Source organism: Natator depressus, chromosome 1 (assembly GCF_965152275.1).
Source record: "Natator depressus isolate rNatDep1 chromosome 1, rNatDep2.hap1, whole genome shotgun sequence".
In the NCBI taxonomy this organism is placed as follows: domain Eukaryota; kingdom Metazoa; phylum Chordata; order Testudines; family Cheloniidae; genus Natator; species Natator depressus.
In genome coordinates this window covers 230,400,962-230,428,846 of record NC_134234.1, presented here as the reverse complement: position 1 = coordinate 230,428,846, position 27,885 = coordinate 230,400,962, and the positions used below count along the sequence as shown (strand labels likewise).

The 27,885-nt window shown below is 38.9% G+C and overlaps 1 protein-coding gene across 11 annotated transcripts in view; it reads left to right on the top strand.

Annotated features, from left to right (window-relative positions):
• The window catches only part of C2CD5 (C2 calcium dependent domain containing 5), a 128,291-nt gene that overhangs the window by 7,573 nt on the left and 92,833 nt on the right, over nt 1-27,885 (top strand). For 4 of the 11 annotated variants that reach the window (XM_074937630.1, XM_074937648.1, XM_074937660.1 and 1 more), the window contains exons 2-8: nt 4,015-4,101; nt 5,931-6,102; nt 9,113-9,208; nt 10,521-10,676; nt 15,297-15,492; nt 17,049-17,173; nt 25,194-25,279. In XM_074937630.1, coding sequence (XP_074793731.1) covers nt 4,015-4,101; nt 5,931-6,102; nt 9,113-9,208; nt 10,521-10,676; nt 15,297-15,492; nt 17,049-17,173; nt 25,194-25,279 — 918 coding nt within the window. Of the gene's footprint in view, nt 1-4,014; nt 4,102-5,930; nt 6,103-9,112; nt 9,209-10,520; nt 10,677-15,296; nt 15,493-17,048; nt 17,259-18,226; nt 18,379-22,665; nt 22,861-25,193; nt 25,280-27,885 lie in introns of those variants that run through there. The other 7 variants (XM_074937639.1, XM_074937671.1, XM_074937655.1 and 4 more) reach the window with 4 other exon arrangements.

Here is a 27,885-nt window from a genome sequence, read left to right as displayed (position 1 = left end):
ATTCTTCTAAACAAAATAAGTCAATGCAGTTATTTAATTATTATTACCATACTGCTCATTTAGTATTACTCATTGCATTCACTGACACTCAGTACTACTTTAAAGGTGAAATTGTAAAAGAAAGATCTGCCTATTTCAGCTATTTATTTTTTTTATCACAACTGCATCTAAAATGATATTACCATAGAGTAATAACTGTATTTTTTGCTCAAACATGAGAATTCAAGAATAGTTTAGAAGGAAGACGGGAAGTTTGTAAGAAAGAAGTATGAAATAAAAAAGTTTACTAACCTGAAGATCCTGTATGTTCAGACGTATTCCTTTCGTCATCTTCAATGCAGCTTCCTCCTGAGAAGGAACACTTCTCATGACGTTGTTTCATTCGGGCAACCTTGCCTTGAATTTCTTTGTTGCACTGTTTGCACTTTGCACATGTCTGTCTTTTTAGAGAGAGGTAAGGGATTGACTCTGTGTACACAAATTTGCAGAGGGACAATAGGGTTAAGGTCTCTTATTTCTCACATCTATGTATTTATTTATTTAAAACATTTTTGCTGTTAACAAGCATATTATCTTTGGAGACACAAATCCACACTTTGAGAACTGCAAAACTAAGCATCTCTGATGGTATCTTTTAGACCAGTGGTTCTCAAACTAGGGGTGTCGCTTGTTCAGGGAAAGCCCCTTGCGGGCTGGGCCGGTTTGTTTACCTGCCGCGTCCGCAGGTTTGGCCCTGAGTTTGAGAACCACTGTTCTAGACTGAGCCCCATTGGGTAGATAGAAAGATTAACCTAAATAATCTATACAGAAACCCCTGGAACCTCATAAAATTGTGTCCCTAATCCATGAACTCTTGGAACTCATTTAGAAAACTTTTCTTAAACGTTACCTGAATATATTGTCTCATACTAGAGAATTAGAATGTGTAATCCCTAAGATATCTTTGAGCTATAATGTATCTTAATTAAAACTATCTTTAGATAGGTTTTTTCCTCAAAAAAACATTTTATCAAAAAAGTTTGATTTAAATAAAAAATCCAATTTTTTTGATTTAAAAAAAAAAATCTTTGATTTTTATCCACCCTGGTTATGGCCAGTGAAGGGTTGCCACCCATCCAGTTTTCACCCGGACAGTCCAGGTTTCATCTTGTGTGTCCAGATGCCATTTGACAATCGTTGATGTCTGGGTTTTTTGATCTGTGGAAAAGGTGCAATCCTAAGTGGAGGGAAGGAGGCAGCGCAGCAGCAGCTGCCACCACCACCTCTGGGGCCAGGCTGCTTGTGCAGCTCGTGGCAGCAAGTGGCCCTGCGCCGTCCACAGGTGGCGGGTAAGGCGGCCTCCGCCATGATGGTGAAGATCCTGTGAGGTATACAGCCAGCTGGCACTGTGCTGATGTGTTGACACAAACGTGCTTTGAGCTAAAAACCATGGACCTAGTTCCATCATTCCCCAGACTTCAGTCCTCTCTGCCCCTCCAACTTCAGTTCTCGGGCTCAGAGAGTCAGCAGGCATCTCCCTCTGTTCCTCATAGCCTTCAGCCCTCTCGAGCCTTGGCTCTGTGGTTTGGGGGAATTTGTAGATGATCCTCTAACTGCCTTCTGCTTTCACTAGCCTTATCTGGCTCCACTGCTCACTAGGGAACTCTTACTGCTTCCTCTGTCTGGGGCATTTCCTTCTTGAAGCTCTGTTCTTCTGAGTTCTTTATTATCTGGATTCTGAACTCTCTGTTACCTTGGCTCTGTCTCTCATTTATCTCTCCCTGGGGAAGCCCTGGGTCTGATTTCATTTAAGGGACCAGCTGTCTGGTTTGAGTGGTAGCTTAAACTGAATTATAAAGTGATCATGAAGAGAACACATAGAGTGGGAGAGGAGAAAAGAAACATCAGCTGTTATAGTAGAGACAGAGAGAAATTTATTAGAAGCGTGACTATTGGAGTAAGTAAACAAGTCACTTAGTGATCCGTGTTAATTGAATCATGAAGCTGAAAAAAGATTCTGTGATTCTGAAGTATATATCTGAAACAAATTGCATACACTTTGCTTGGATTTAATATAGATGTGATGAAGTGGGAATTTTTCATAATCTTTTTTGACACCTATTTGTACCCCAGTTTCCCTCTTTACTTTGCATTCCTATCGGGCGGGGGGAGGAGGTGGGGAGAAGGGTTATTTCTGCTGTGGGGCAGCACAGGAAATGGGGTGTAGGTGTTGCCTTGCTCTCTGGGCCACAGTGAAGGAGTCATTTAAGGCAGTGATTCTCAATCTTTCAAGATGACTGTACCACTTTCAGGAGTCTGATTGGCCTTGTGTACCCTCAAGTTTCACCTCACTTGAAAACTACTTGCTTACAAAATCAAACATAAAAATTCAAGTGTCGTCACAGCGCACTATTAATGAAAAATTGCTTACTTTCTAATTTTAACCATATAATTATAAAATCAATTGCTATATAAATATTGACAGGTTTCAGAGTAGCAGCCGTGTTAGTCTGTATTTGCAAAAAGAAAAGGAGTACTTGTGGCACGTTAGAGACTAACAAATTTATTTGAGTATAAGCTTTCGTGAGCTACAGCTCACTTCATCGGATGCATTCAGTGGTCCGATGAAGTGAGCTGTAGCTCACGAAAGCTTATACTCAAATAAATTTGTTAGTCTCTAAGGTGCCACAAGTACTCCTTTTCTTTTTATATAAATATTGTACTTACAGTTCAGTGTATAGTATATAGAGCAGTATAAACAAGTCGTATGAAATTTTAGTTTGTGCTGACTTCGCTAGTGCTTTTTATGTAGCCTGTTGTAAAAGTAGGCAAATATGTAGATGAGTTAATATACACCCCCAGAAGACTCCTGCATACCCCCAGGGGCACACGTACTCTGGTTGAGAACCACTGATTTAAGGAATTGGCTGAGACCTGCTGAAAGTGATCCTTATCAATGCAGAATTCAGAAGAGACAATGGAAAGCTCCAGTGACCAGTACATTCACAGCTACCAACCAATGACCCAGAGGATGGAGGAGGTTCCCTCCGCTGAGCAGAGACCCCAACTCAGGAGCAAAGGATTTGGCAGGGGGTAAAGGGCTGGCTTCTGGGAGAATCTGGCTGGTGTCACCTGGGACTAACTACAGAGTCAGAGAGAAAAAGAGCCTAAGACGGAATCCTCTACAGCAGAGGTGGCCAAATTTACTGACCCTTCGAGCAACATATGATAATCTTCAGAAGTTTGAGAGCTGGGGCACACCTTCCAGGGCTCAGCGCTTCAGCCCCACTCCTGCTGAAGCCTCGAACCCCGGCAGGTGCACCCCGCTGGGCAGAACCCCCAAGAACCCCCTCCCCACCTGGCAGAAGCCGCTACCCCACCACCCCACTGCAAGGCAGAGATCCTGAGTTTCCCCCGCCATTCTGGTAGATGGAGAATGGGGGGAGGGGTACAGGGGGAGCTCCGCAAGCTGCACTTTAATAGTAAAAGAGCTGCATGTGGCTCGCGAGCCACGGTTTGGCCACCCCTGCTCTACAGTTTGGCTGGTGGATGGCTCTGGCTTGGGAAGATGCACCATGTTTTTAACCTTTGTTTCTCCGTGCTAACATAAGGACTTCCAGTGTTGTGTTCCAGTTGAGTAACAAAGCCTCCTCTGTTTTTAGAAATGCTGTGTGGTGCCATTGTGAATACTTCCAGAGGTGCATTAGTCCTTGAAGAGCATACAGGTCTTTAACCAGGAGTCTGTCTAAACTGGACTATCTGGGAAGAGCTCATGCTGTGAAGCAGTAGCGCAGGAGCCCAGAGGCTCAGTATCGGAGGCAGTGAGGCTGCGTGGCCTACCGTGAAGAAAGAGTGAGGTGCCTTGGGGCTCTGACACACTAAAGGGATTCCTCCAAGAGACTGTTTAAAAGCTGGGATATAGCACCGATCCTGTGGATCTGTGACAGTAGCTAACTAGCAGTATACTTGGAAATAAATTACTAAGTACTAATAAATTATATTCTTTTGTCATTGAATGTTTGCTTGTATTTTTAGGTAAAATTTGGAAATACCACATTTAAGACAGATGTGTACCCCAAATCCCTCAATCCTCAGTGGAACTCAGAATGGTTTAAATTTGAGGTAAGTATTTTTATAAAATGTCATCTGTGTATATATATTTATATAGATATTTGATTTGGAAAGTTTTAGTCAAATAATTCTGGTCTCAGAATAAAATGTGTGCGTTTGGGAGTCAAGGTATTGTAAAAATAGTTGGTAATATAGAAACCTCTCCTGCAAACACTTCGAAAGGTAGTATCACTTGCAGGAACTATCCCACTGATTTCATTGAGAGTTGTGTAAATACAGGTTTGCAGGATTGGCTCCATGGGTTTTTACCAGTTGAACCAAGCATTATGCGGTTGATACTGTCGTTCTAGAAATGGGTGAAGTTGAAATAGGAAAACAAATTGTAAGATGCTAATTAAATAGGCTTCTTTCAAGTACCCACATAGTTAATAAAAATGCAAGAAACAGGAAGATTTTAATTTGAATATGAAAAGTGAGTTTGCTTTTGGAATATGTTAGATTTACTAATGTTATATTATATATATATAGTGAAAGAAGCAGGCAATTGTCTGTCTTTTGTATTATTTCTTTATCAGGCATCACATTTTAAAAAGTTACAAAATTATAAAACATTGTAATGTTGGGGCCTGATTGCAAAAAGCACTGTATTTCCCCTACTATTTATCAAGCACCGTCAACTCTCATTGTCTTCAAAAGTTGCTATGAGCACTCAGTGCTTTTCAGTAAGTCTTCATCAGCTCGCAGAACCGTACCAGTTTACTTGAAGCTGAATACAGCGGCATCATAGTTGGCTTTTGATGTTCTGCTCTGAATAAATCACTTGTGTTGCATTCTTGTTATTTCAGTAATGCCAAAATAAAAGGAGAAAACATGATTACACTTGACTGGCATAGCCAATGCTATTTAACTGTTTAAAAAATGGGTGGCTTATCCTGTTACATACTTATGTGTTAAGTAGTGTTGGGGAATGTCATTCGAAGAGAACACGACATTAAATGCCTCTGTATTGTACTTGCATATAGTGAGAGAGTAGTTGGTAATGTTATAAATATTTAAGACAAATATAAATTAGTGGGATCAAATAGTGCTTTCCATGGTGATTGCTAAGGTGTAGTAATGTGAAGTGGAAGCATTCTTTAATTCAGCTTTCACATTTATACTTTGATTTTGGGGATTTGCCTCTTTGGGGGTGTGTGGAAGAATTGGCTAAGCTTAGTGGAATGAAAACTTTTTCTGTATAGCAGAAGTTTCTAAATTCTGTCTTTTTGCATGGGAAATTGTATTCGGGAGAGAAATGCAAAAGAACAGCATTGAAAAAATGATAGCAGGATTCCACATTTCAAAGAGTCGAATAACAATAACTACTTTAGACATTAGTAAAGTTTTATGTCCAGCTTACTGAGTTTTTCTGTAGGATGCATAGAAAGCCTTTATTTATTTACCACTAACCAGTTCAAAAATGCTTTGTAAAATCAGAACATCAGTACACGTGTTTATCTTTATCATGGTGTGTAGTACAGCTGTTGTAGTTGAAGGTATGAGAGTTCTTATTTATGTTTTTGATGCTTCCTGTCAAAAATAATTTTTTGGGGTAAAGGGAGTGTGTGTGGAGACCATGAATAAAAAACGATTAAATGGTAGTTTTAAAAGTGTGTGTGATTCATGCCTTGCCTTCCTGTGGCTCTGATGTCCTTTAGTAATATGGTCACTTTGGGGAGAGAAGAATCCATGGTCTATTGTTTGTATACAAGACACAATACTTACAAATTTTATGTGTAAACATATTATTGTATATAACTAAACTCTCATTCTTTTGTTTTCCTGCAGAGTTTCCTTGTATTGATTACATACTGAAGTTTTATGTTAACTTGTGTTTCTAGGTAGATGATGAAGACCTCCAAGATGAGCCCCTGCAGATCACGGTTCTAGATCATGACACCTACAGTGCTAATGACGCCATTGGCAAAGTGTACATTGATATTGATCCTTTGCTCTATAGTGAGGCAGCTACAGTGATCTCAGGATGGTTTCCAATTTATGATACCATACATGGTAAGATTTACTGACTTTTTAAAAAAGAAAATTGTTTTAGACATAGTTTCTTTGAAAGGTGGAATATCTTCTTTTCAAGGATGTCTTCAGCAAGTTTGTAATACCCTAGCATTGCTGCCTGAAGTGCTGCTCCTTTTGACATAATTTGAGACACAGCTCCTGTTAAGTCTTTACAGTCTGGTAAGTAAATATGTTTAAAACCAATGAAAAATTACCGTATATACTCAATATACCGTGTGTGTGTGTGTGTGTGTGTGTGTGTGTGTGTGTGTATATATATATATATATTAAAAAAAGACGGTTTGTTTATAAGCCGACCCCCCCCCCCCCCCAAGATGGATAAGTAAAAATGGTTAAAACTGTATGACCCTTTCGTAAGCCGACCCTATATTTCAGGGGTTGGCAAACTTCGGCTCCCAGCCTGTCAGGGTAAGCCGCTGGCGGGTTGGGACGTTTTTGTTCACCTGGAGCGTTCGCAGGCACGGAGCCCCTCAGCTCCCAGTGGCCGTGGTTTGCCGTTCCCAGCCAATGGGAGCTGCGAGGAGTAGCACCACTTCCCGCAGCTCCCATTGGCAGGGCCGGCTCTAGGCACCAGCAAAGCAAGCACGTGCTTGGGGCAGCACATTTCCAGGGGTGGCATGCCGGCACCGGCCATTATAGGCGCTGACTTCGTGGGTGCTCCAGGGCTGGAGCACCCACAGGGAAAAATTGGTGGGTGCTCTGCACCCAATGGCAACTCCCCGCTCCGGCCCCCCGCCCCAGCTCACCTCCGCTTCACCTCTGCCTGCTCCCTTGAGTGTGCCGCCCGCTTCTCCCCACTTCCATCCCTCCGAGGCTTGCTGCGAAACAGCAAGAAAAAGCAGAAGGGGAGAAGCAGAGCGGCGGCACGCTCGGGGGAGGAGGTGGTGGTGGAATGGAGGTGAGTTGGGGTGGGGAGTGGTTCTTCTGGGCCCCCCCCAGGGTTATTTCCTGCGGCCCTCCCCGTGCTAGCTCACCTCCGCTCCACCTGTTCCCCTGAGCACTCTGCTTCTCCTCACTCCCTCCCAGGCTTGCCGCGCGAAACAGTTGTAGGAGGGGAAGTGCGGCGCACCCGGGGGAGAAGGCCGGCCGGGGAAGGGGTTGGAATGGGGCGGGGCTGGGGGAATGCGAAAAAAAGGGGGCGGAGGGGCAGCCAAAATCTTTTTTGCTTGGCGTGGCAGAAAACCTAGAGCCGTCTCTTCCCATTGGCTGGGAATGGCAAACCGCGGCCACAGAGAATGAGGAGCTCCATGCCTGCAGACGGTCCAGGTAAACAAAATGACAGTGTATTAGATATTCAATTCAATGATTTCATAGAGTTTAAAATCATCAGATTTTGGTGTAGACCCGTTTATAAGCCGACCCCCGCTCTTTGATGCGTCATTTTTTACCAAAAATATTTGGTTTATGAGCGAGTATATATGGTACATTGTAGGATACTTTTCTTTTCTTTTTTTTTATTGCAATAACAATTATACAGTACAGTTGAGATATCTCAAATTATGTCACAGGAATTTATTATTGGAGGATAGCATCTGGCAGAATGTCCTTCATGAAATTTCAGAAAAGTGAAAAAATTGACAGACAATGCTTTAAATGGTCACCACTAAGGTAGTTAAATCTTTTAAATAAACAAACAAAAAACTCAAAACCAGTACCTTTGCAATTACCATGCTGTTGCTGAAAACATGTATTTTTAAGAAGGCTATCTGTTGTGTGTTCCTTCTGGTATGTTTGGACAAGCTTTATTTGGGATGAAGGGAGAGGAAGTGACACATTTGCAACAGAAAGTACAGGATGAAATTCCCTTTTCCCTAGAAAAAGTGTCTTTCTAGTCCTACATGTATCTGTTCAAAATATTTTAGAATTGGGGTGAAATCGAAGTTAATAGGAATTTTGCCATTGATTTCAGGATTCCACTCTAGGAACAGAATGTAAGCATAGACTATAGAGTTTTTTTTTACTACATTAAAAAGTTTTACATGATTGTCAATTTACAGCTAATTATTGTTCTCCTCCAACATTTGTTACATGAAAAGAACTAGTTTTGGAGATTACTGATGTAAAAGTCTGATATGCAGTTTACGTTGGAAACTGACTTTACGTTGGAAAATAAACCAAAGGCTGAGTTAGATTATAACAGTGAAAATTTAATGGAGTTCAAATTGATCTCTGGATTTGTGGTCCTTGTGAATATGTGAAGAAAAATATATGAAGATGCTATTGTACTGAATTGGGCGTTCTGTCTGTACCAGTGTAGACATAGTGACTTCTGAGAGAATTGGGTCAGGACGCCCGATATCAAGAAGGTCCCATTCCGTCATTTACATCTAGTGTTTTTGTTCACTTTTTTTGTACTGTGATGTCTTCAGCACGTGAACAGCTATAGTGATGTGAAGTGGTATTGCACAAAATTATTTTGTTAGTCAAGAAAAAGTAATAAGAATGAGGAACAGCTGAAGATGGTGGAGTAGGCATTGTAGGTAGGAAGAGAAAAGAAGTCAAAGCTGATGGTTGTACACTGAAGAAATGTAGCTTTATTAAAAAGTTTAAATTATGGCTAAAAACTTAAGCTTTGTTTGAAAAACGAATTGCCAAAATAATACCTCTTGGTTATGAAGTTCTTCTCGTGTTCAAGTGTTGCAAAAACATTAACTAATTTTCAGTACACCATTGTGAGTTGGTATTATAAATCTGAAATGAATACTGGATACCTTAACGAGAATGGACTGCGGAGTGTAATTCTGTTATGGTCTTGAGACCTTTTTTGAGAGGAAAATTCTAATATGGGGTTTGAAAATATTGTAACAGAAATATTTAGCTTCAAGTTCTTTGAAGAAAAAATATATTGATATTATTCGTTATGGAGTATACCTAACTTTAACACTAATAATTAAAATGTAAAAAAAAATTAAATAGTTGAGAAGATTTAATTCTTTCTGTATCTTCTTTCTGATATAAATTTCACCGACCACACCTTTTTTATGGACAGGTATCCGTGGGGAGATCAATGTGGTAGTGAAAGTAGACCTCTTCAATGATTTAAACCGTTTTAGGCAGTCATCCTGCGGAGTCAAGTTTTTTTGCAGTGAGTAAATAAATCAGTACATTGTTCTCTTGTGTGGCAATGGTTTTTTTAGTTATTTTTTAATTTATGAATATAAAATATTGGACAGCTGAGAAATTAAAGATTCCCAAATTAAAATAAGTGTTTCTTCTAGATAATAGTATGGATTAATCGTTGTTAATTGAGTCTTGTGCTCTGTTATTTGTATCTTCTTTGGAGGTAACATTTCTTGAGGAGAGGAAATGCAAAGTGCATTGTTTTCCTTCCATCACTCAGAAAAAGATGTTGTTTTTCTTCAATAAAGTGTCTATTCACAGTAGTGACAAGAATCATGCTGTATTTGCAGTGAAGCAGTGAAAAGATGTAGTTTTCATCATTCTCTTATCTTCATAATTGTTAAAATGTTTCTTTTCTGATGGAATGAACTATAGCAGATTTTGACTAGCCCAGTTCCAGGTCATTTATGTATGAACAAACTGATTTATGGCTTGATCCAAATCCTGCTGAAATCAAGAGAGCATGGAAAACTCATTATCTGCAATGATCTTTGGATCAGAGCCCTTATTTGATTTATTGTATAAAGCCCCAGTTCAACAAAGCTTAAGCCAATGTGAGCTGAGCACAGGCCTTAAGTGTTTTATTGATTTGGGGCCTAATAGTCCCGTGAAATCCCAAGACGCATTTTAACGCCCAGATAGTCCTTGGTACAAGTCTATGTGGTATGCTAGAACTAGTGAAAAATAGAGTTTTGAGCAGCTACAGGTGTGTGGTGTTCTTTTCAAGGCTGCTTTTCTATTCTTCTAGTTTCTGTTCCCTTTCTCCATTCCTCAACTCTCCTTCAAGGCCCAGTCCAGATCTCACTAAAGCCAGTAGCAAAACAAAAGGTCCAATTTGAATTCTGAATTGCATTATTTTTTGGTTATATAAGAACATCTGCAGCAGACCATTTCTTTTTTTAAGCAACTGCTTTAAAGTATCTCAAATTCATTTATTCATCTGATATTTTTTTCTGGTTACTTTACATTCGCAGCAAAGCCTGTTTGTGAATATGTGCATGTAATATTACTTTGTGTGCATATTTTATGTAAAATGTGTACTAGTGAAAGAGCCTTATGAATGTATATGTTGAAACAAGGGTACAACTTCAGGCAGTGATTCCAGCAGGCACCAGTAAGATTCTTAGTAAAACTCTTTAGTATGCCCTAAAATCTGTTGTGAAGAGAATCACTCAGATGTCTATCTAGGCATATTTTTTTTTAAGAACTTTTTAAATACTCTTTAAATACTTCGCTTCTAGACTTGTATATTACATATTTATGTATCTTTTCAACAGCCACATCTATTCCAAAGTGTTATAGAGCTGTAGTAATTCATGGATTTGTGGAAGAGTTGGTCGTTAATGAAGACCCCGAATACCAATGGATAGACCGAATCCGTACACCAAGGGCATCCAATGAGGCTAGACAAAGACTTATTTCACTAATGTCAGGTATTAATAAATAAATTCAACCGTAATATTGATTTGCTGCTATTTTTTAAAGTCTGTAGTTATTAATTATTAAGGGAGAGGATGTGTATATTTAATTTTTATTTTAGTTGTAATGTATTGACTTCTATCAGGGACAGTCACCGATGGCCATGCCCACTCTCAGTTCTGCATTGGTGGGAGCCATGTGCCAGACTATTGCTCAGTTTGTTGGTCATTCTCAGTGAGGAAAAGGAAGTCCCAGGAACACCTGTTCAAAGCTATACCTCCTTGAACAATCCATGAGGGGAACTGAAGACGCCAAAGAGAGAGGATTCTATTCCTAGAAGATCTGACTCTGCTGAGCCTGTGTCAGCCTGTGCCCTATCAACTGGCACGCACCTCCCAAGGTCGTTATTGACAGAAGATCCTTGACACTATCAGACAAAGACCCAGCATCGAAGACCATCTTGGTATTGGCTACCACCATGGCACCAAAGTTTGGTACCTTCTTCTCCTGGCAAGGGGGGTTTGACCGTTGTGGAAAAATCATGGCTTACGATTCCTTTCTTCCCATAAGGAGAACAAAGTACTAAGCCCACTCACCAAACAGGGGAAAGTGATGCCTGCTAGTTTTCTGGTTTGGTACCGAAGCAGCATAGATAGGCCAAATTCAACACCCATGCCTGAAAATGCCAATAACCAGTAAATGTTGGTACCAACATTGACATCGGTACTATCAATGGAATCCCTAGCGGTACTTCCTGATTCTAGGTTGGAGAAGTTAACCACATCCCTGGCACCGCTGTCAGCACCAACGTCTCCACGCTTGGCACTGGTGCATATTTCTGACCTCAGTATTGAGGTCACCTCAAAGGTTGGCACTGCCTCTCAATGATGTCCATTCTTCATCTCTGTTACTGGGACATGCCCTTTCTCCTCCATCCGGTAAGGAGCTTTTTCCCCTCACATCACACAGGATATCTCTGCTGTTCAGAGTCATTTTAAAGTTCCAGCGCATCCATCTCCAACATGGCAATAGCCGGGTCAATCCAACGTCAGCCAGTTTTACCAGTATACCACTTTGGGACCATTGGGAACATTGGAGACCTCCTTTTGGGAAATCCAGAAGATGTCCTCATTCCTATCATTCAAGTCCCTTTGGCATCTACTTTCAGGTTATGGATGTGAGTGACAAGCAAAGTGATGATATCCATGGTGGTTGAAAAAGTAGATGGGGGGAGGGTTTGGGGCAGAAGATGAAGAGCTTTGTTTCAGTTATGTTGAGCTTGAGCTGCTGATTAGACATCCATGAGGAGATATCAGAGAGACAGACTGAGATTTTTAGTTTGGATAGAAGACAAGAAAAATAAAGATTTTAGACTTTATAGGGGCTGTAATTGCTGCCAACTCATGGAAGGCATATTTTCCCACGGATAGATTTCTCTCTCCTTTAGGTGATGATGATCACCATAATCAAATCAAATCCAACTACAGTAAGAAATTGCCTCAAACTTCTGGGCCACACATCAACTTGCTTGTACATGATCCCACTAGTCAGACTTAATCGACATTCCTTACAAGGCTGGCTGAAGTCAGTATCTCACCCTGCAAGACATCAAATGAGCATGTGAGTTGTGGTCCCAGCTCTCATCTTATCAGCACTGAACAAGTGGGTAGACCCTAAGAATGTCCTTCACCACCTCGCTCCTACAAAAAAAATGATAATAGATGGATGAGATGGCAGTTGGGGCACCTATTGAAGACCTAACCACCAAAAATCTTGGATTATATTCTGCATTTAATAAACTCTGGACTCTCATTCAGTACCATCAAAGTTCACCTTGCAAAAGTCTTGGCATACCACCCTCTTGTACAGTCATGCTCAGCTTTTTTTCCCCCAACACCACGGTTTTGAACTTCTGACTGGGTTTCTTCACACCTACCCATCAGTGAGAGAGCCTTCTCCAACCTGGGATATTACAGACAACAACATCTCTAAGAACCACAGTTATTATTAGGTAAATAGCTGTTTTAAATTAGTGTCACCCTTGTCTTGCCTCCTCATTTTTCTGTTTGCCACTTATTATGTCATGTTAAATTTAGATTTTACTGTCTTCAGGACAGGGGTGATGACTTCACTTGTTTTGTGAGGGGCACAGCACATTTTGAGCTATCAGAAAAATAATATTGCGATAAGACTAATATATGTCTGCGCAGTGTTTTTTGTAGATGTGATTGATACATATAAAGAGGCAGTGTGTGCAGCATTAGAATAGAAAAGGCACTTAGTGGGGATCTAGTCAGTGCTGGTCAAATTGTAATTGCATATGTGTCCTATTTGCTTTTTTAAAATTTAAACTACGTTGTGGGTGAATATGTGAATAAATCAGTCTTTCACCTATTAGGTTATGGCTCATGTCCAGTTTCTGATTAGAGCTGGTTTGATGATTTCAGTTCATTTCCTCTTGGATGCCGTTTACGTCATAAAACAACTATTAGCATTGTTGGAATTTCAAAGGTCATTTTGGATTGCCCAGCCAAGTGAAAGTCCTTCTCAAAACTTCAAATGTCGCTAATGAGGTGTGAAAGCATAGGACGAAACTGTTTGCTTAGTGGTGGTCTTTGCCATGGCTGTGGTGTAAAACAGCCCATAATAGTAGCATTCTGTAATGCATAATGTTCCATAGTGCCATCAGTATCGGATGTTATTAACTGTGTAGCAGATAGCTTGTTGTTTTATAAAAGACACTTTTTGTACATTTTCTGAAGCATTAAATGTGTGATGAACTTAAAATTCTGATGTAATCTCAAATTTAATAGACTTTTATTGTACTCTTAACCATATTGAGAGAGAAATTTAAATAAAACAATGATATACTAACCACTAAATACTAATACCTAGATTACATTTTTTCCTTTGAACATTTTTTGTTTGGCAGATAGTCTTGGAGATTGAAGTAGTCAGTATATCCACAGAACAACTACAGTATAGGAATTGCCGCCTTCTTCATGACTTAACCCTGACCCTAGTGGGACAAGTTTCAGAGTAGCAGCTGTGTTAGTCTGTATCCGTAAAAAGAAAAGGAGTACTTGTGGCACCTTAGAGACTAACAAATTTATTAGAGCATAAGCTTTTGTGAGCTACAGCTCACTTCATCGGATGCATACATATCTCCCCACTATATTTTCCACTGTATGCATCCGATGAAGTGAGCTGTAGTCACGAAAGCTTATGCTCTAATAAATTTGTTAGTCTCTAAGGTGCCACAAGTACTCCTTTTCTTTTTTCTAGTGGGACAAATCACTTTAGAAGATTCACTCTCCATACCCATTTGATCCTGGCATCTTTGCTATGTAGGTAGCAATAAGGGGTAGCAATTGTAGTAGTGTGTTTTGTGAGGCTGATTCCTGCTTATGAAGAACTGGATTGAGACTATTAATAAATATAAATATGTAAATTACCTTAGGGATGCAATTTTATTTATGTAAAAAGTCAATTGATGATAAATGTTCCCTGCATTTTTTTCGTAGTGGTAAATGCACTTACCAACCAATTTGATCAGATAGCATGTCTGCAGTAGTAGAAATTTAGAACATGTGCGCCTATAGTTATAGAGAAAAGTGCAGGAAAAATATTGACACTGCATAATTCAGTTTATCTACAACCTTAGTGAAGGAAGGAAAAAAGTACAATTTTGTTCCATTGGTCTATACTATTTGCTAATTATGTCAGTTTTCAGCATAGTGTGGTCATCTGAAAAACACTATTGTAATGCAGTCTTGTAAAATGGCCAAATTTAGGTTCCTACAGCAAACTCAACTCCGTTTCTTGAATTGTGTACAGTAAAGATTTTTCATTTTAATACCAAAGGAACAGTAGAAAAATAGTCAGAATATGTTTTGCATAATGTGGCATCCATGTATATGATATAAATACAAGGTAGAAATTGAAAAGGAATAAAAACCATGACATTAGGTTGATATATGCTTTTATATGTTTTGGAAGTTTGTAAAAGAAAAAAGGAGATTAAAGATGTCTATCCATGCATTTATTTGTCTGAATTTCAAGGAAGTTTGAGGCCTCAATGCATTTCATAGCTATATCTGGATTATTTGCAGTATTACAGAGCAGCTAGTAACTCCAGTACACCCAACTGTTGCGATGCCTTGCTCATATCCCTTCCCACAAAAGAGAAATGAAGGTCCTAATGAACACTTAAAAAACCAGCCAAACCAAAAAAAACCCTCTTCAGACCTCTTCTTTTTTTCTTTTTGGTAGTAGTAGTGCAGCTAGAGTTGACTGGGGGGGAAAAAATAAAAAAGAGAAATGTCAAAGAATTTTACAGTCTTTGTTTGCAATTCCTACTCTTGCCCATTTTCTAGAAAGCTCTAAACGTAAATGGTCCAGAGGTACTACTAATTAGATTACAGAACTAAGAGTCTTCAATTTGCAGGAGAACGTTGTGGCTGTGTTTAGGTACAATCATGTGGGATGTTCTCTATTAGCCAGTTTACCTATCCTGAAATTGTTACAAAAATGAAGCGGGTCAGATCCACAGAAGAGAATAAGAAACATCCTCTTTAACATATTTGCCCTATATCTAAGTGAGGTGTCAGTTAACTTGTGTTTATTTTTTGTAGGTGAACTTCAAAGGAAGATTGGCTTGAAGGTACTTGAAATGAGAGGGAATGCAGTTGTTGGTTACTTGCAGTGTTTTGATTTGGAGGGAGAATCTGGACTAGTAGTACGAGCCATAGGAACAGTCTGTACCTTGGATAAAATAAGTAACACAGCATTCTTACCTGCATGTAATTCCCCATCTAAAGAAATGAAGGAGTAAGTATGAGTTAATAGATTGTAATGGAGTGAATTTCATTTCTTTTCATATTCATTCAGTTTTACATATCCAGTGTGTTTTCCCAGCATTTACTTCTCCTTTACTGTTTTTTCTTGTCTGTAACTTGGTTTATGTTGTGCAATTTTGAGAAGGTAGACATTAGATGATGCAGCAGTAAATCTTGGCAAGACAGATGTTTTTCTATTAATTCCATAACTCTTGCATTTGTGCAGTCATAGCATTGCACATTCCTGTGTTGTGATCCGCCAACCTCTAGCTGGTAAATAGTTTGCACGTGCAAATAATCTATTTTTTGTTCATGGGGATCTTTCACAATACTATGCATTTCTTAAGGGATTCTATTTTTAGCACTTTGAGTGTCTTTGCTGTGCATTCATGTAAGAAAAGATAAGTATATTTGAGTTCAGATAGTTGAGTGGCTCAGGAGATAAAAGGACATCCTTGAAGTCTTTTAATCATTTTAGTCTTTTGTTTTTCTTTGTAAGCAAATCAAATTAGGCTATATTGTACACTGACTGAAAAAGGTTTCATGATGAGGAGTGTGGCCTAATTCCAATTGTTCACTTTGGCTAAATCAACACAACACAGTTTGAATTCAAATTTTTAATAGGAACAAATGAAATAAAATTAGGAAAATTCCAGTGTCATATTATTCTGAGGGTAGAAGCATTTACAGTCCTCAGTTTCCACTGTGAATACATCAGTTTATTTGTTATGGCATCTTGTGTATATTTTACACAATTACTAGACGAAAAATAGAGTACAAAAAACCATACTTCTGTGTAACATGTCCAGATATATATTGTTTGAATTAGGTCATTTTATTTTAATGATACAATAACTAAGATTATTGTAGTCTTATAATTATCATAATGCAATCAGAGCAGTTTGTATAAGGCAGCAGCAATACCACTGTAAAACTTCCCCAGCGGTGGAGTCCAGTTATTGGTCTTATTTAGAATTATTAATTTAATTTGTATTGACTTGTGAAACATGCAGCCATCACCACAGAGCTTCTGGGCATATTAACAACATAAAAACCACAAGCAATTAAAAAACTACACACTGGCTGCAGTAGCTAGCAATTTAAACATCACCCATATATTTGTAGCATTTAATCTTGAACAGACGACAAAAAACATTATCTTAACCTGTGTATATGCAAGGTTGTTTAGCAACTTGCATGCTGGATTTTGATAAGGTTGTTTTAATCAATCTGTGTGGTCCTGCCCAGAAGTGTGAGTGGATTTCAAGACCAGCAGGTTCTACTCACGTCTTGTTATTATCTTTATTAACCTTAGCCTTTAATGCCAAAGATTCAATAATATATTAACAAGTTAATACTTAGCTGTTCCCCTGCTCCTTTTGATTTTGTCTTGACTCTTGCATGCTAGGAATTATAACTCTTAGAGTCTGCTTAAAGAATAAGAGATCTCCGCTAACTAGCACTCCCTGAAATCATTTTTAACATAACTTTGCAATCTGTTGTATGTATTGTTTTCTTTTCTTCCACTTTGGCTGCAAATTCTCTCAGGTCTCCGCTGGTTCATCCGCCAAGCCATGGATGCCGCTCGACTCACAACAGCCCAATTCACACTGCTTCTGGCTCACGACTTACCCAGAACTTCTCTCTGTCTGTTCCCACTCTCATCTACACTGGTACGAGACTACTCAGACTCAGGAGCTGGGGAGAGGCAGGCCACAGGCACAGTGGTCGCAAAGTGCAGGCAGGCAGGCAGTGTAGGCAGGTACCACCCATCTTTTCTCCCTCTTTTTCTCACTGGGAGTCCTTCTGCTGTCAGTGGAGAACTACTGCTGTGTTCAGCTGCTGAAACAAACTCAATAGTTACTTGGAAGAGTGTGTGTTCCCTCAAAGTCTCTTCCACAGAGCTATACTTTTCATTTCCTTTAACTACTTGAGATTACCTTTAAAAAAAAAAAAACAAAAACAACCCCCCAAAAATCCTACATCTGAGTTTAGTAACATCCACCAGGTACAGTTTATAAATTTTTCTTACTAGTCATAATAGGAAACCATGATTGGGCTTCAAATTGCTTTCAAGTGTAATCCAAATGTTACCTCAATTTTTAAAGCGTTAGGAAGGGTTTGTGTCGCTTTGTGGAAAAGACAGTACTGGAGAACAGGTAAGGCAATCTGCACATAACTGACATGTTTGTCAATACAGTTGTATTCCTTAAGGTTTTTCTCTTTGCTTTGTTTTTAGCTGTGGGCACACTGCTGATGCTATAGGATAAGGAAACATTTTTTTCTTAAAATATGTGTGTGTATACATAAATATACGTGTGTGTGTGTGTATATATATATATATACACACACACACACAAATATAGTTTGAGATCATTTTTTTTTAAATAATCTAACTCAGCAAGCATTGTGTAGTTGAACAATTTTGTTTAAAGCCATGTATTTTGAGTTTTGTTTTCTTTTGCATATATACTTTTTTTTTTCTTGGTCTGACATTTCATGCCTTTTATTTGGCTTAACTGTTCCAGTGCAGATAATCAGCATCTATCTGTAGAATGCTGAGTGAGTAAACATCATTTCTTTGCCTTTGGCCTCATCCCCAGCAACACACTTAAGGAATAACTGCTGGCCCTTCCCCAACCCCATCCTGGTGTTCGGATCATGCTGCTGTCAGCCAGGTCCTTTGGCACAGGATTACTGAATATGTTTCCACCTTCTTCTGGCAGGATTCCTTTCAATGAAGATCCCAATCCCAATACTCATTCATCAGGACCCTCCACCCCTCTGAAAAACCAAACCTATTCCTTTTCACCTTCCAAGTCCTACAGTCGACAGTCCTCTTCTTCTGACACAGATTTGAGTTTGACACCCAAAACTGGTAAGGCGCTTCCACCCACTCTTATTTTTTTTGTTAATTTGTGTTTGTTTTATCTTTTCATTCAAACCCTCTTTCCTTTTTGGCATGTAAGTTATCAAAATGATGTGGAAATTGGATATTTCAAATAATGCAATTAAAGAATGAAAGCATTTTATAGTGCGCTGATTTACTGTACTTTGTTTTCCAAAGCGTTATAACCATACCATGTAGGCAGTTTAAGAGTAGCATTTATAATATAGCCATTTAGAAGCATCTCAAAATGTTATAAAGAGAGTCCTAAGGAATTGTCTTTTTCTTTTAATTTCCTCCACTTCAGATGATAAATTATGGGGGTACATTTTCACCATAATATGATGGGGGAAATGAGTGATCAAGTCTTACTAATATGTGATTTTTCTAAGCCTAATCTTCTCTGCTGAAAATGCATCCATATTTTTGTGTAGATTCCACTTGTCTGTTTGCAAATTGATTCTAGAAATGCAATTGCTAGTGTCTACTGAACTTCTTCAGGGTTATGGAAGTGGCTGTGGTAAATCAAGTATATGCTGTCGTGTAATTTTTTAAAAGTAGTTTTAAAGGCTATTGAACACCTTTTTAAAAGCTTAAATATTTTTCTCAACTGGCTTTTCACAATTTAATTGAATGCTGATTCCTCCCTCCACCCCCTCAATTTCTTATGGAGCACAAGAAACGTGGCTCTGCCTTATTTACTTCCTTCTCTGTATCAGTCGTTATTTCAGTACAGTCCTTGGAGTTTTGAACTCTTCTCCTTTAATTGTTTTGCTCTGCTACAACAGAACAAAAATACTGTCGGCCCATGTATAAAAGTGTGGCTGCTGTTTTAAATGTTGGTTCTAAATATGATGTTTAAAAGTAGTATTTGAATCTGAGAACGTTCACATCTCCCTAATCATGACAGTTTTAAGGTATGTTACATTTTTTGACTCAGTTATTGTACTTGACCGGTGTCTCAGGAGTACTTCAGATTCAAAATTTATACATGGAAATAGGTTGTAGATTCTCAAGAGTAAATTTTGCAAACTTAATCCAAAAACCTAAAAATAAGCTATCAAATTGTAATTCTCCCTCTTCATTTTTTTTTGGGGGGGGGGGGGTTACCTTTTTGGCCTTTTCTTTATCTTTTGTGTAAAAATAGTGATTATGTCTTATGGACAACCTATGCTGAGCATTTATGTTTTTAAAGAAACTGAGAGCAAGTGTTTTTAAAAAACAAACAGGCCAATATTTATTTTTAAGAGACACCACTCCACAAATTCATACATTTGTATTATTAAATTCCTGATGATTATTGGAAAACATACGTGTTATCTGATTAAGTTCCAGGATAGGTGGCCATCTTAGGCCTAGTCTACACTGCGGGGGGGATCGATCTAAGATACGCAACTTCAGCTATGAGAATGGCGTAGCTGAAGTCGACGTATCTTAGATTGACTTAGAATCACTTCGCATCCTCGCAGCATGGGATCAACGGCCGCCGCTCCCCCGTCGACTCCGCTTCCGCCTCTCGCTCTGGTGGAGTTCCGGAGTCGATAGCAGAGCGATCGGGGATCGATTTATCGCGTCTACACTAGACGCGATAAATTGATCCCTGATAGATCGATCATGACCCGCCAATCCGGCGGGTAGTGTAGACGTGGCCTTAGTAGACCTGCCAAAGGCACAGGAGGGTGATAGTAGTCTGCAGTGAAATTGAGACATTTCTGCAGTAGCTACATTAGATTCTGATCCTGCAACATGATCTGGATGGATGGACTATTTGCACCTACACAGAGCCCCATTGAAAACAATGGGCTCTATGTGGACATAAGAGTGCATCTGTGTGGATCAGATTGCGAGATAGGGGCCTTTATGGTGAGGAATTTTCTAGTACGTTAAGAAAGCTCGGCCATCTTCATCAGCTTCAGTTTTTTGTTTTTAAATTTAAGCTAATAACAGTTGTAAGAACGGCCATACTGGGTCAGACCAAAGGTCCATCTAGCCCAGTATCCTGTCTTCCGACAGTGGCCAATGCCAGGTGCCCCAGAGGGAATGAACAGAACAGGTAATCGTCAAGTGATGCATCCCATGTCGCCCATTCCCAGCTTCTGGCAAACAGAGGCTAGGGACACCATCCGTGCCCATCCTGGCTAATAGCCATTGATGGACCTATCCTCCATGAACTTATCTAGTTCTTTTTTGAAGAACTGTTGGCCTTCATAACATCCTCTGGCAAAGAGTTCCACAGACTGACTGTGCGTTGCGTGAAAAAATACTTCTTTTTGTTTGTTTTAAACCTGCTGCTTATTAATTTCATTTGGTGACCCCAGTCGTTCTTTTATTTGCTAGGGCAGTATCATGTAGCTGCTATCTTTTGGCAATATGTTCAACTCTCTGTTGCCAATATGTGTCTCAAAGAGAAGGCTTGCTTGTTATGTCTAAAAATTATACGCACACGTAGAATTTTGAAAAAGTAATCACTTAACAACATAATATATAATATGTTTAAGAGTCACGTTTCACCTTGACTTGTGACTCTTCAACTGTAGTTGTTCTGGGAGGAAAGCATAATAATCACTTTATAGTTAGATCTTTCAATATCCTTAATTTTGATAAGAATTAGTCTTCAACAGAGAGGGAATACTATTGAATGATATAAATTATGTTAAATATTTTCTTCATGCAGGTGGCAGTTCTAAACAGACTTTACCAAACATGTTTGTGGTATTTTAAAATAAAAAAGATAGCACTGTTTTCACGGATGGCACTAGCATTTTCTCAAGGTTCTATAATCTAAACTAACAACTCAATACAACCCATACTTAGGACACAAACTGTTACAGGATTCTTGGCTCAACCACCTCTGATTAAAGCTTTGTCCCTATAAAGGATACTATTTTTTTTTTTAAAACAAATTGAGACTTAGACTAATTTGGTTTAGTTTTTCTTTTACTGCTTTATAAAATAAGTTTGATCCCTCTTTAGTGAAGTAAGTGTAGTATGGCTCTGATGATGTGGCTCTAGTTTTATTTAATGAAAACTGTTCTTACAGATTATTTTAGTAAAGTTATGTTTGGACTTGTCTCGATTTTTTTGGGGTGTTTTGCTTAGTAGAGGGTATCATAGTGTCAAAGGTCTTTATTCTAGTATATGACGATGATCTGATTCATGGTTTGGCACATATAAAAAGATCTGAAATTCAAGATGTAAACTACTCAAGACATCTGAAGAAGGGAAAATTGGGATTTTTTTTTTTAAGCTGTCTGAGCAAGGAAGAGGAATAGAGTATGACTGAGGAAGCAATGTCAATATGTTGACTTCAAATTGAGACTTTGTTTAACTTTCATAAGAAACATATATACCACAATTTTAGGTATTTATACCATGAGATAAAGAGAGAGAAACTTGGATTTGCTTATTAGTCTTCTGGGTTGGAACTGTTGGAAGAAAGATTATTACCACCATTTCTTTTATAAAGTAGAATGTGATGATACAGAGTAGAATGGGCTGTGTCAAATTCTCTGTAGTAAAAGGTGAGAGGAGGAGTTTCAAAATGCACTGAGAAAGTTAATTCTGATTTGGAATTGGAGACTTCCTGCTGTGAGTAGTGCTACTTTTCATGTAATTGTAAGCTAAGAGAAGTATCTGGCTAAAGTAGTTACATGTTACATATGTAACATGTATTATATATTTTAATAAGTTTGGGGTAGGAGAGAGAGAAGAATTAATATACATGTGGAGGAAATTGAGAAGATGGGCACACCTCTTTTATGTGGGAAATAAATAAATATGTATATACACACACACACACACACACCATTATAAGATTTAAGACTTTAAAAATTAAATTTTTAGGTTTCTGGATAATGGTCAACTTAAATTCACTTTTGGAGAAGAGAACTTGTTACAATATCAGTTTTCCTTAGGCATTTTGGAAGGCTGTTTTGAATAGATTTTATTAAGAAGTATTCACTTTAAATCTTTGTGTAAAATTTAATTGAAATTTGAAATAAATATTCAATTACTTTGGCTCGTCAATAAAACTAAATACATTTTAAAACAAAGTTAATACTCAGATTTTTGATAACGTGCTTCTAATCCACACTGTGTTGCTATATTGTCATTTCATTTCTTTGTATGCTGGTAATAGCTTTTTCATATGCTAGCAGTATATATCTGTTCATTTGAAAAAAAGTCTGTTTTGTTTTTGCTTCATTTTGCTTTTCTCCTCCTATTTCTTTAGTCATCTTCTGAATCTACATCTTTTCTCTCTACTACTTTCCTCCACAGCACCTTCCCCACAGGGGCCTAGGATTTTCCTGTTTCCTAGCTCCCCTACTCTGTCTTGTGGTTCCCCACATCTTAACAAGTCCTGTCTCCTCCTCCCGGGGTCTAGCCTTAACCCTCTTCACTCTAGCCATGTCAGCCCATTTGTTCTGAGGAAAAGTGTTTCTTTCACTGAAGAGCTGCTTCTGGCTGCTTCTGGTAGGATCAATCTATAATCATCTTTTTTAAATTGCCTTTTAAGAAATAAATGGAATGTTGTTGTTAATCAGTTAGGGGGCATTTAATGCCTAGCCTTCTATAACTTTTTGCTAAAATAGCCTCTGAAAACTGCTGGCTACATGACTATTACAGGATAATTTTTTCCCCCTTGAGGCTTGCAATAACTTCTAGAGCCTCTTCTTAAATTTATCAATATTTGAAACAAATAGCCTACTTTTATATTGAAGAACTCTTTCCTTTTCCAAAAAAGTCTCCACTAAATATTGGTAATTGGACTTGCTACCATTAGACAACTACTGAATACTGATATTCTTTTCATTCTCTTCATTATAATAATGTTCCTGTATTTTAGATGGAACAAGCACTCCATCTTCCTTACCAACTCATTCATATTCTTCTATTGAAATCTGACCATCATGTGGCTAGCAACCATATTAGTTTATTGTACTGTTTAAATTGGTTTGTTTCATTCTGACTGTACACAAACTTTGTATTTGTACTTTCTCCTTTTTATGTTTTGTTGACAGAGATCACTAGATTGTCCTGTTCAATTTAAATACTAGAAATCACTGTTTCTTTTCTACAGATAGTGTTTTGATTATTTTGTGGTGTGTTTTTTTTTTTTTTTTTTTTTAAGAATGTGTTTCATCTCAGTAAATATTCTTCATTTCATGTCAGTCTGTTTTTAGTATTGCATAGTCCCTTGAAAATGCTATTTAGGTCTACTGCAAAATAACATAAAATAACTTAATTTTATTAATGGGACTATACAGATGCTAATCTTTTGTTTCCTTATCCAAGAACAGCTAAAAATATTTCATTTCCTGTATATAAATAACATTTTAGACATTATGATAGCATTTGTCAATTTTGAAACGAGTGAGTACACGAAGTGCCAACAACAACAGTCCCTGAGTTTGTTTAAAACAAAAAGCCCTCACACATTTACATGGAAAAATCTTTCCTTTTTTATTGTTACTGGATTTTTTAGCAGAAGAAAAGGGACAGGGAAAGTAGCAATGTATTGTCTGTTTTAAAATAGCAGTTAAGGTAACTTTAAAAATATTCCCTTTAATCATAACTTCATTCATCTTGTTCCCGATGCTTTTTTTTAGTTTCATCCTTCATTTTTCTTAGTGTTTTCACTAATATCTTTGAGAGTATTGAAGGGTATAACTGCTGATACACTGAAATCAAATAACTATCAATTTAGCTCTGAGGCATGTAGGCAGATCTGACTATAAGAAATATCAGTGAAATATGTTCTTAGGTATGAAATGCCACTAGGTAAATCTGATTCACCAAAATTGTGATCATTTTAGGAAAAACACAGCCTTGGTATATGTTTTCTTCCTGGATTTAGTAACTGTGAAGCAACAAATGTCTTTTAGCAAGCAAATCACAGATAAATTTGGCAGCTTAGAATGCTCATCAGTAGTCCGTGGCTGATCTGAATGATTCAGATGAGTGAATGTACTCTACATAAATGTTAAATTAGACTGTCCTTCAATTCTAAGTTACAGTATTTTTTTCAGAGTTAAAATTTAAATTAAAAGATGCACATTTGTTACATGCTTGCCCTTACAGTTTTCTCTTTGGGCCAGATCTTATAGTGACTTCAGTAGGAGTGGTGTACATGTGGAAACTGGAGCTTTGAGCCCCAACTCATGAGGAAAAATGATTGAGATACTCTGAAACTGTATGAACCTTAGGACATGGAATCTTTTTTAACTGCTACTGTAAATAATTCCTGGACACAGAGTCCATAATTGGCTTTATAGCAGAAATCTTAGAAAATTGCACTAGTAGGATTACTTCTAGTTTAGCACTTTTGAATTAGGACTGATCCTGCAATACTCACTGATGTAAATTGAAACTTTGACTGTAACCGGAGTGTTTGTGAAAATAAGGATTATGGATCTGATCCTGTGCCTATTGAAATTGATAGCAAAAATACCCTTACATCCATGGGAAAAAGATCAAGCCATACTGTAGAATTAAAAGCTGCAAGTTCAATACTCTAGGGCCTTATTCTCATTTACACTAAGGTCCTGTACACCACTCTGACTGTATAAAGGGACTTAAAGTGCAATTTATGTTTACCCTGATGCCCCTTTACATTGGCACTAAAGGGAAATATAGTATAAATGTGATAAGATCCTTAGTCTTCAATGTATCTGACTGGTAAAAAAATAAACTTTCAGAAACTTCTAACTATATTTTGAAATATAGTTTTTAAAAAAATGTGTGACTAATAAATACAGTCTGTAACTTCTTTCTCTGGATGTTATTTATGTGCTGATATTCTTTAGGAATGGGCAGTGGGAGTGCTGGAAAAGAAGGGGGACCATTTAAAGCTCTATTAAGACAGCAGACACAGACAGCTCTGGAGCAAAGGGTAAGGAATACATGATCATATTTTATACTTATATTTCTAATATAATCCTAGTGGAAATTTAACTTTTAATAAAGGTAAATATTTCCTTTTGACGGAATTATTTTGTAAATATTTTTCTTATTTTGTACCTGCCAAACTTAATAAACCTGTTAAACACATTGTTTACTAGCCCCTTTTTATACACAAATTATACTGATTGTAATATTAAATATATTACAGAAACAACATGGAAAAACTGAAACAAATAATTCTAATCTTCCTAATAATGAAATGCTGTAGTTATTGTTATAAGACACAGTGATAAAAGAGAAGTGAGTGTTTGTTTAAATGCATAGATTATTGATGCAGCTGTCATTTTATTGCTGTAATAGCTTTATACTTAATTGAATTTTGGCAAAAGACAAAGTTGATTTATTCAGAAATATTGGGCCAGATTTAAAGATGCTGAAGAGGAGGCTTACTGAAGTTATAGATAAAAACGGAACTGGTAGCATGACTTAATCCATACTGTATTATATGAATGGGTTTTATATTTTAGTTATCTTTTATAATCCCAAACTATAAAGCATTGCCATTAAAATCACTATTAAGGAGTATTGGATTAAAAATAACCTTCTACAGTGTTCGGCAACACTGTGCATTCAATTAAATTTATGTTTCTTCTTCGAGTGTTCGCTCATGTCCATGCCAATGTAGGTATGTGGTTTCCCCAAGCGCCGCCTCCGGAAAGTTGTTCCCCAGTGGTATCCATCGGGTTGGCTCTGGTGCCCCCTGGAGTCACATGCTCATAGCGCTGTTATAAAGGGTCCCGCCAACCAGAAGTCCCCTCATTTCCTTCTTACCACCCGTGACGGTTGCTGGAATTGGCTTGTCCTTGCACTCTGGAAGTACTCCTTTAGTGGACTTTCTAACCTCATTGTAAATTGTTATCTTTATTCTTAGTAGTTAAATTTCAGTTTTTAGATAAATAATTAGGTTAACAGAACCCCACTCAGTGGAGTTAATCCCTTCCCAGCACCAGAGCATGCCTCGGTCTCTGAGGTTTAAGCCTTGTGCTTCTTGCCACAAGCCTATACTTGTGAATGACCCCCATTCCATCTGCCTTAAGTGCCTGGGGGAAGCTCACGTATGGGAGTGCTGTAAGATCAGCAAAGACTTCAGGCCCCACACCAAAAAAGATAGAGACACCAGGCTCAGATTTATCCTCCTGGAAGCAGCACTACGACCTCTCTTGGAGCTGGGTCACTCAGACTCAGCACCAAGTACTTCAGCCTCAGTAAGAGCACCCCCTCTACTCTGCAGGAGACTCATCACTTGCACTGAAGAAAGACACTCCTTCTGCTTCGTGGGAGACTTGGCACGATCCATCATCCCGAGTGCTGAAGAAAAGTGGTTCGTCAGGGGAACCTCAGCACTGCTCTCCATCACCGGTGCCAGGAAAGAAGCAGAAAAAGACTGATAGAGGTCATTCCCCAACCCTGAGGTTGGTGGGGCAGAGACATACTAGTACAGTGTGACCCACATCAGGCTACTCTGCGGCTCCAGCAATCCTTGTGGTGCCATTGACTCCGGTCCTGGAATGGGTACCGTTGAGTCTTGCACTGATGGACTCTCCACCGCAAGAGAGCCACCAGAGTTCCACTGCCCTGGCAGTATTGTCAACGCCAGAGGCATTTGCAGCAGCGAGAGATTTACTCTCTCTATTGCTACTGCTGTCCCCAGCCATATGGGAACGGTCAATGGTGGCACTAGCGGGGAGGACCTCTGCAGAACAGAGGTCTCAGGTGCCTTCAAAAGTGAATCTGGCCATAATGGTCCAGCACCAGTCACCCCCTTCCCGGCACTGGTCGGCACCATTCCACCTTGGTCTCTGGGAAGGGAATCTTCAGAGACAGACTCGGAGGCGGAGTCATATGTTTCTCTCAGGAGCTGGCTGTCACTACAGCTGGCATAGACCCGAGTCAAGGATTCCTACCCACAGCTTGCCCAAGGAGACAGTGGCAGATGCTGGGACAGTGTCCTTTCTGGAACCCCCTTGGCTTTCTCTCTGATGCAAGGGTCACATTCCAGAAGGTCGTACTCCGTGGCGTCAGAGTCAAGAGTGCCTGTACTTCTCCACTTTGAGCAAAATCCAGGTGCTGAATATCAAGACCCAGCACTGCGAGACACATCTGGTGCCGAGGGTGAAGAACAGTGTCCTCTATCTGTACAGACGTCCTCCTCCTTTCCAAATGAGGCTCTCGTGGGAGAAGACATAGTGCCCTCCCAGGTAGACTACAAGACTCATCAGGAGCTCCTCAAAAGAGTGGCTCAAAACCTGAGGATCCAAGTAGAGGAGATCAGGGAATCCTCCCATGCCCTGGTAGATATTCTAGTAGCAACAGGCCCTTCATGAGTGGCATTGCCCCTGAACGATGCTATTAGGGACCCATCAAGGCATTGTGGCAGACCACAGCATCCCCTCATCACCCTCAGCCGGCAGCAAAGAAAACTTAAAAGAAATACTTTGTCCTGGCTAATGGGTATGAATTTCTTTATACACACCACCACTGGGCTCTTTGGTTGTATCAGCAGCCAGTGAGCGGAAATGACAGTCAGCAGGGGTC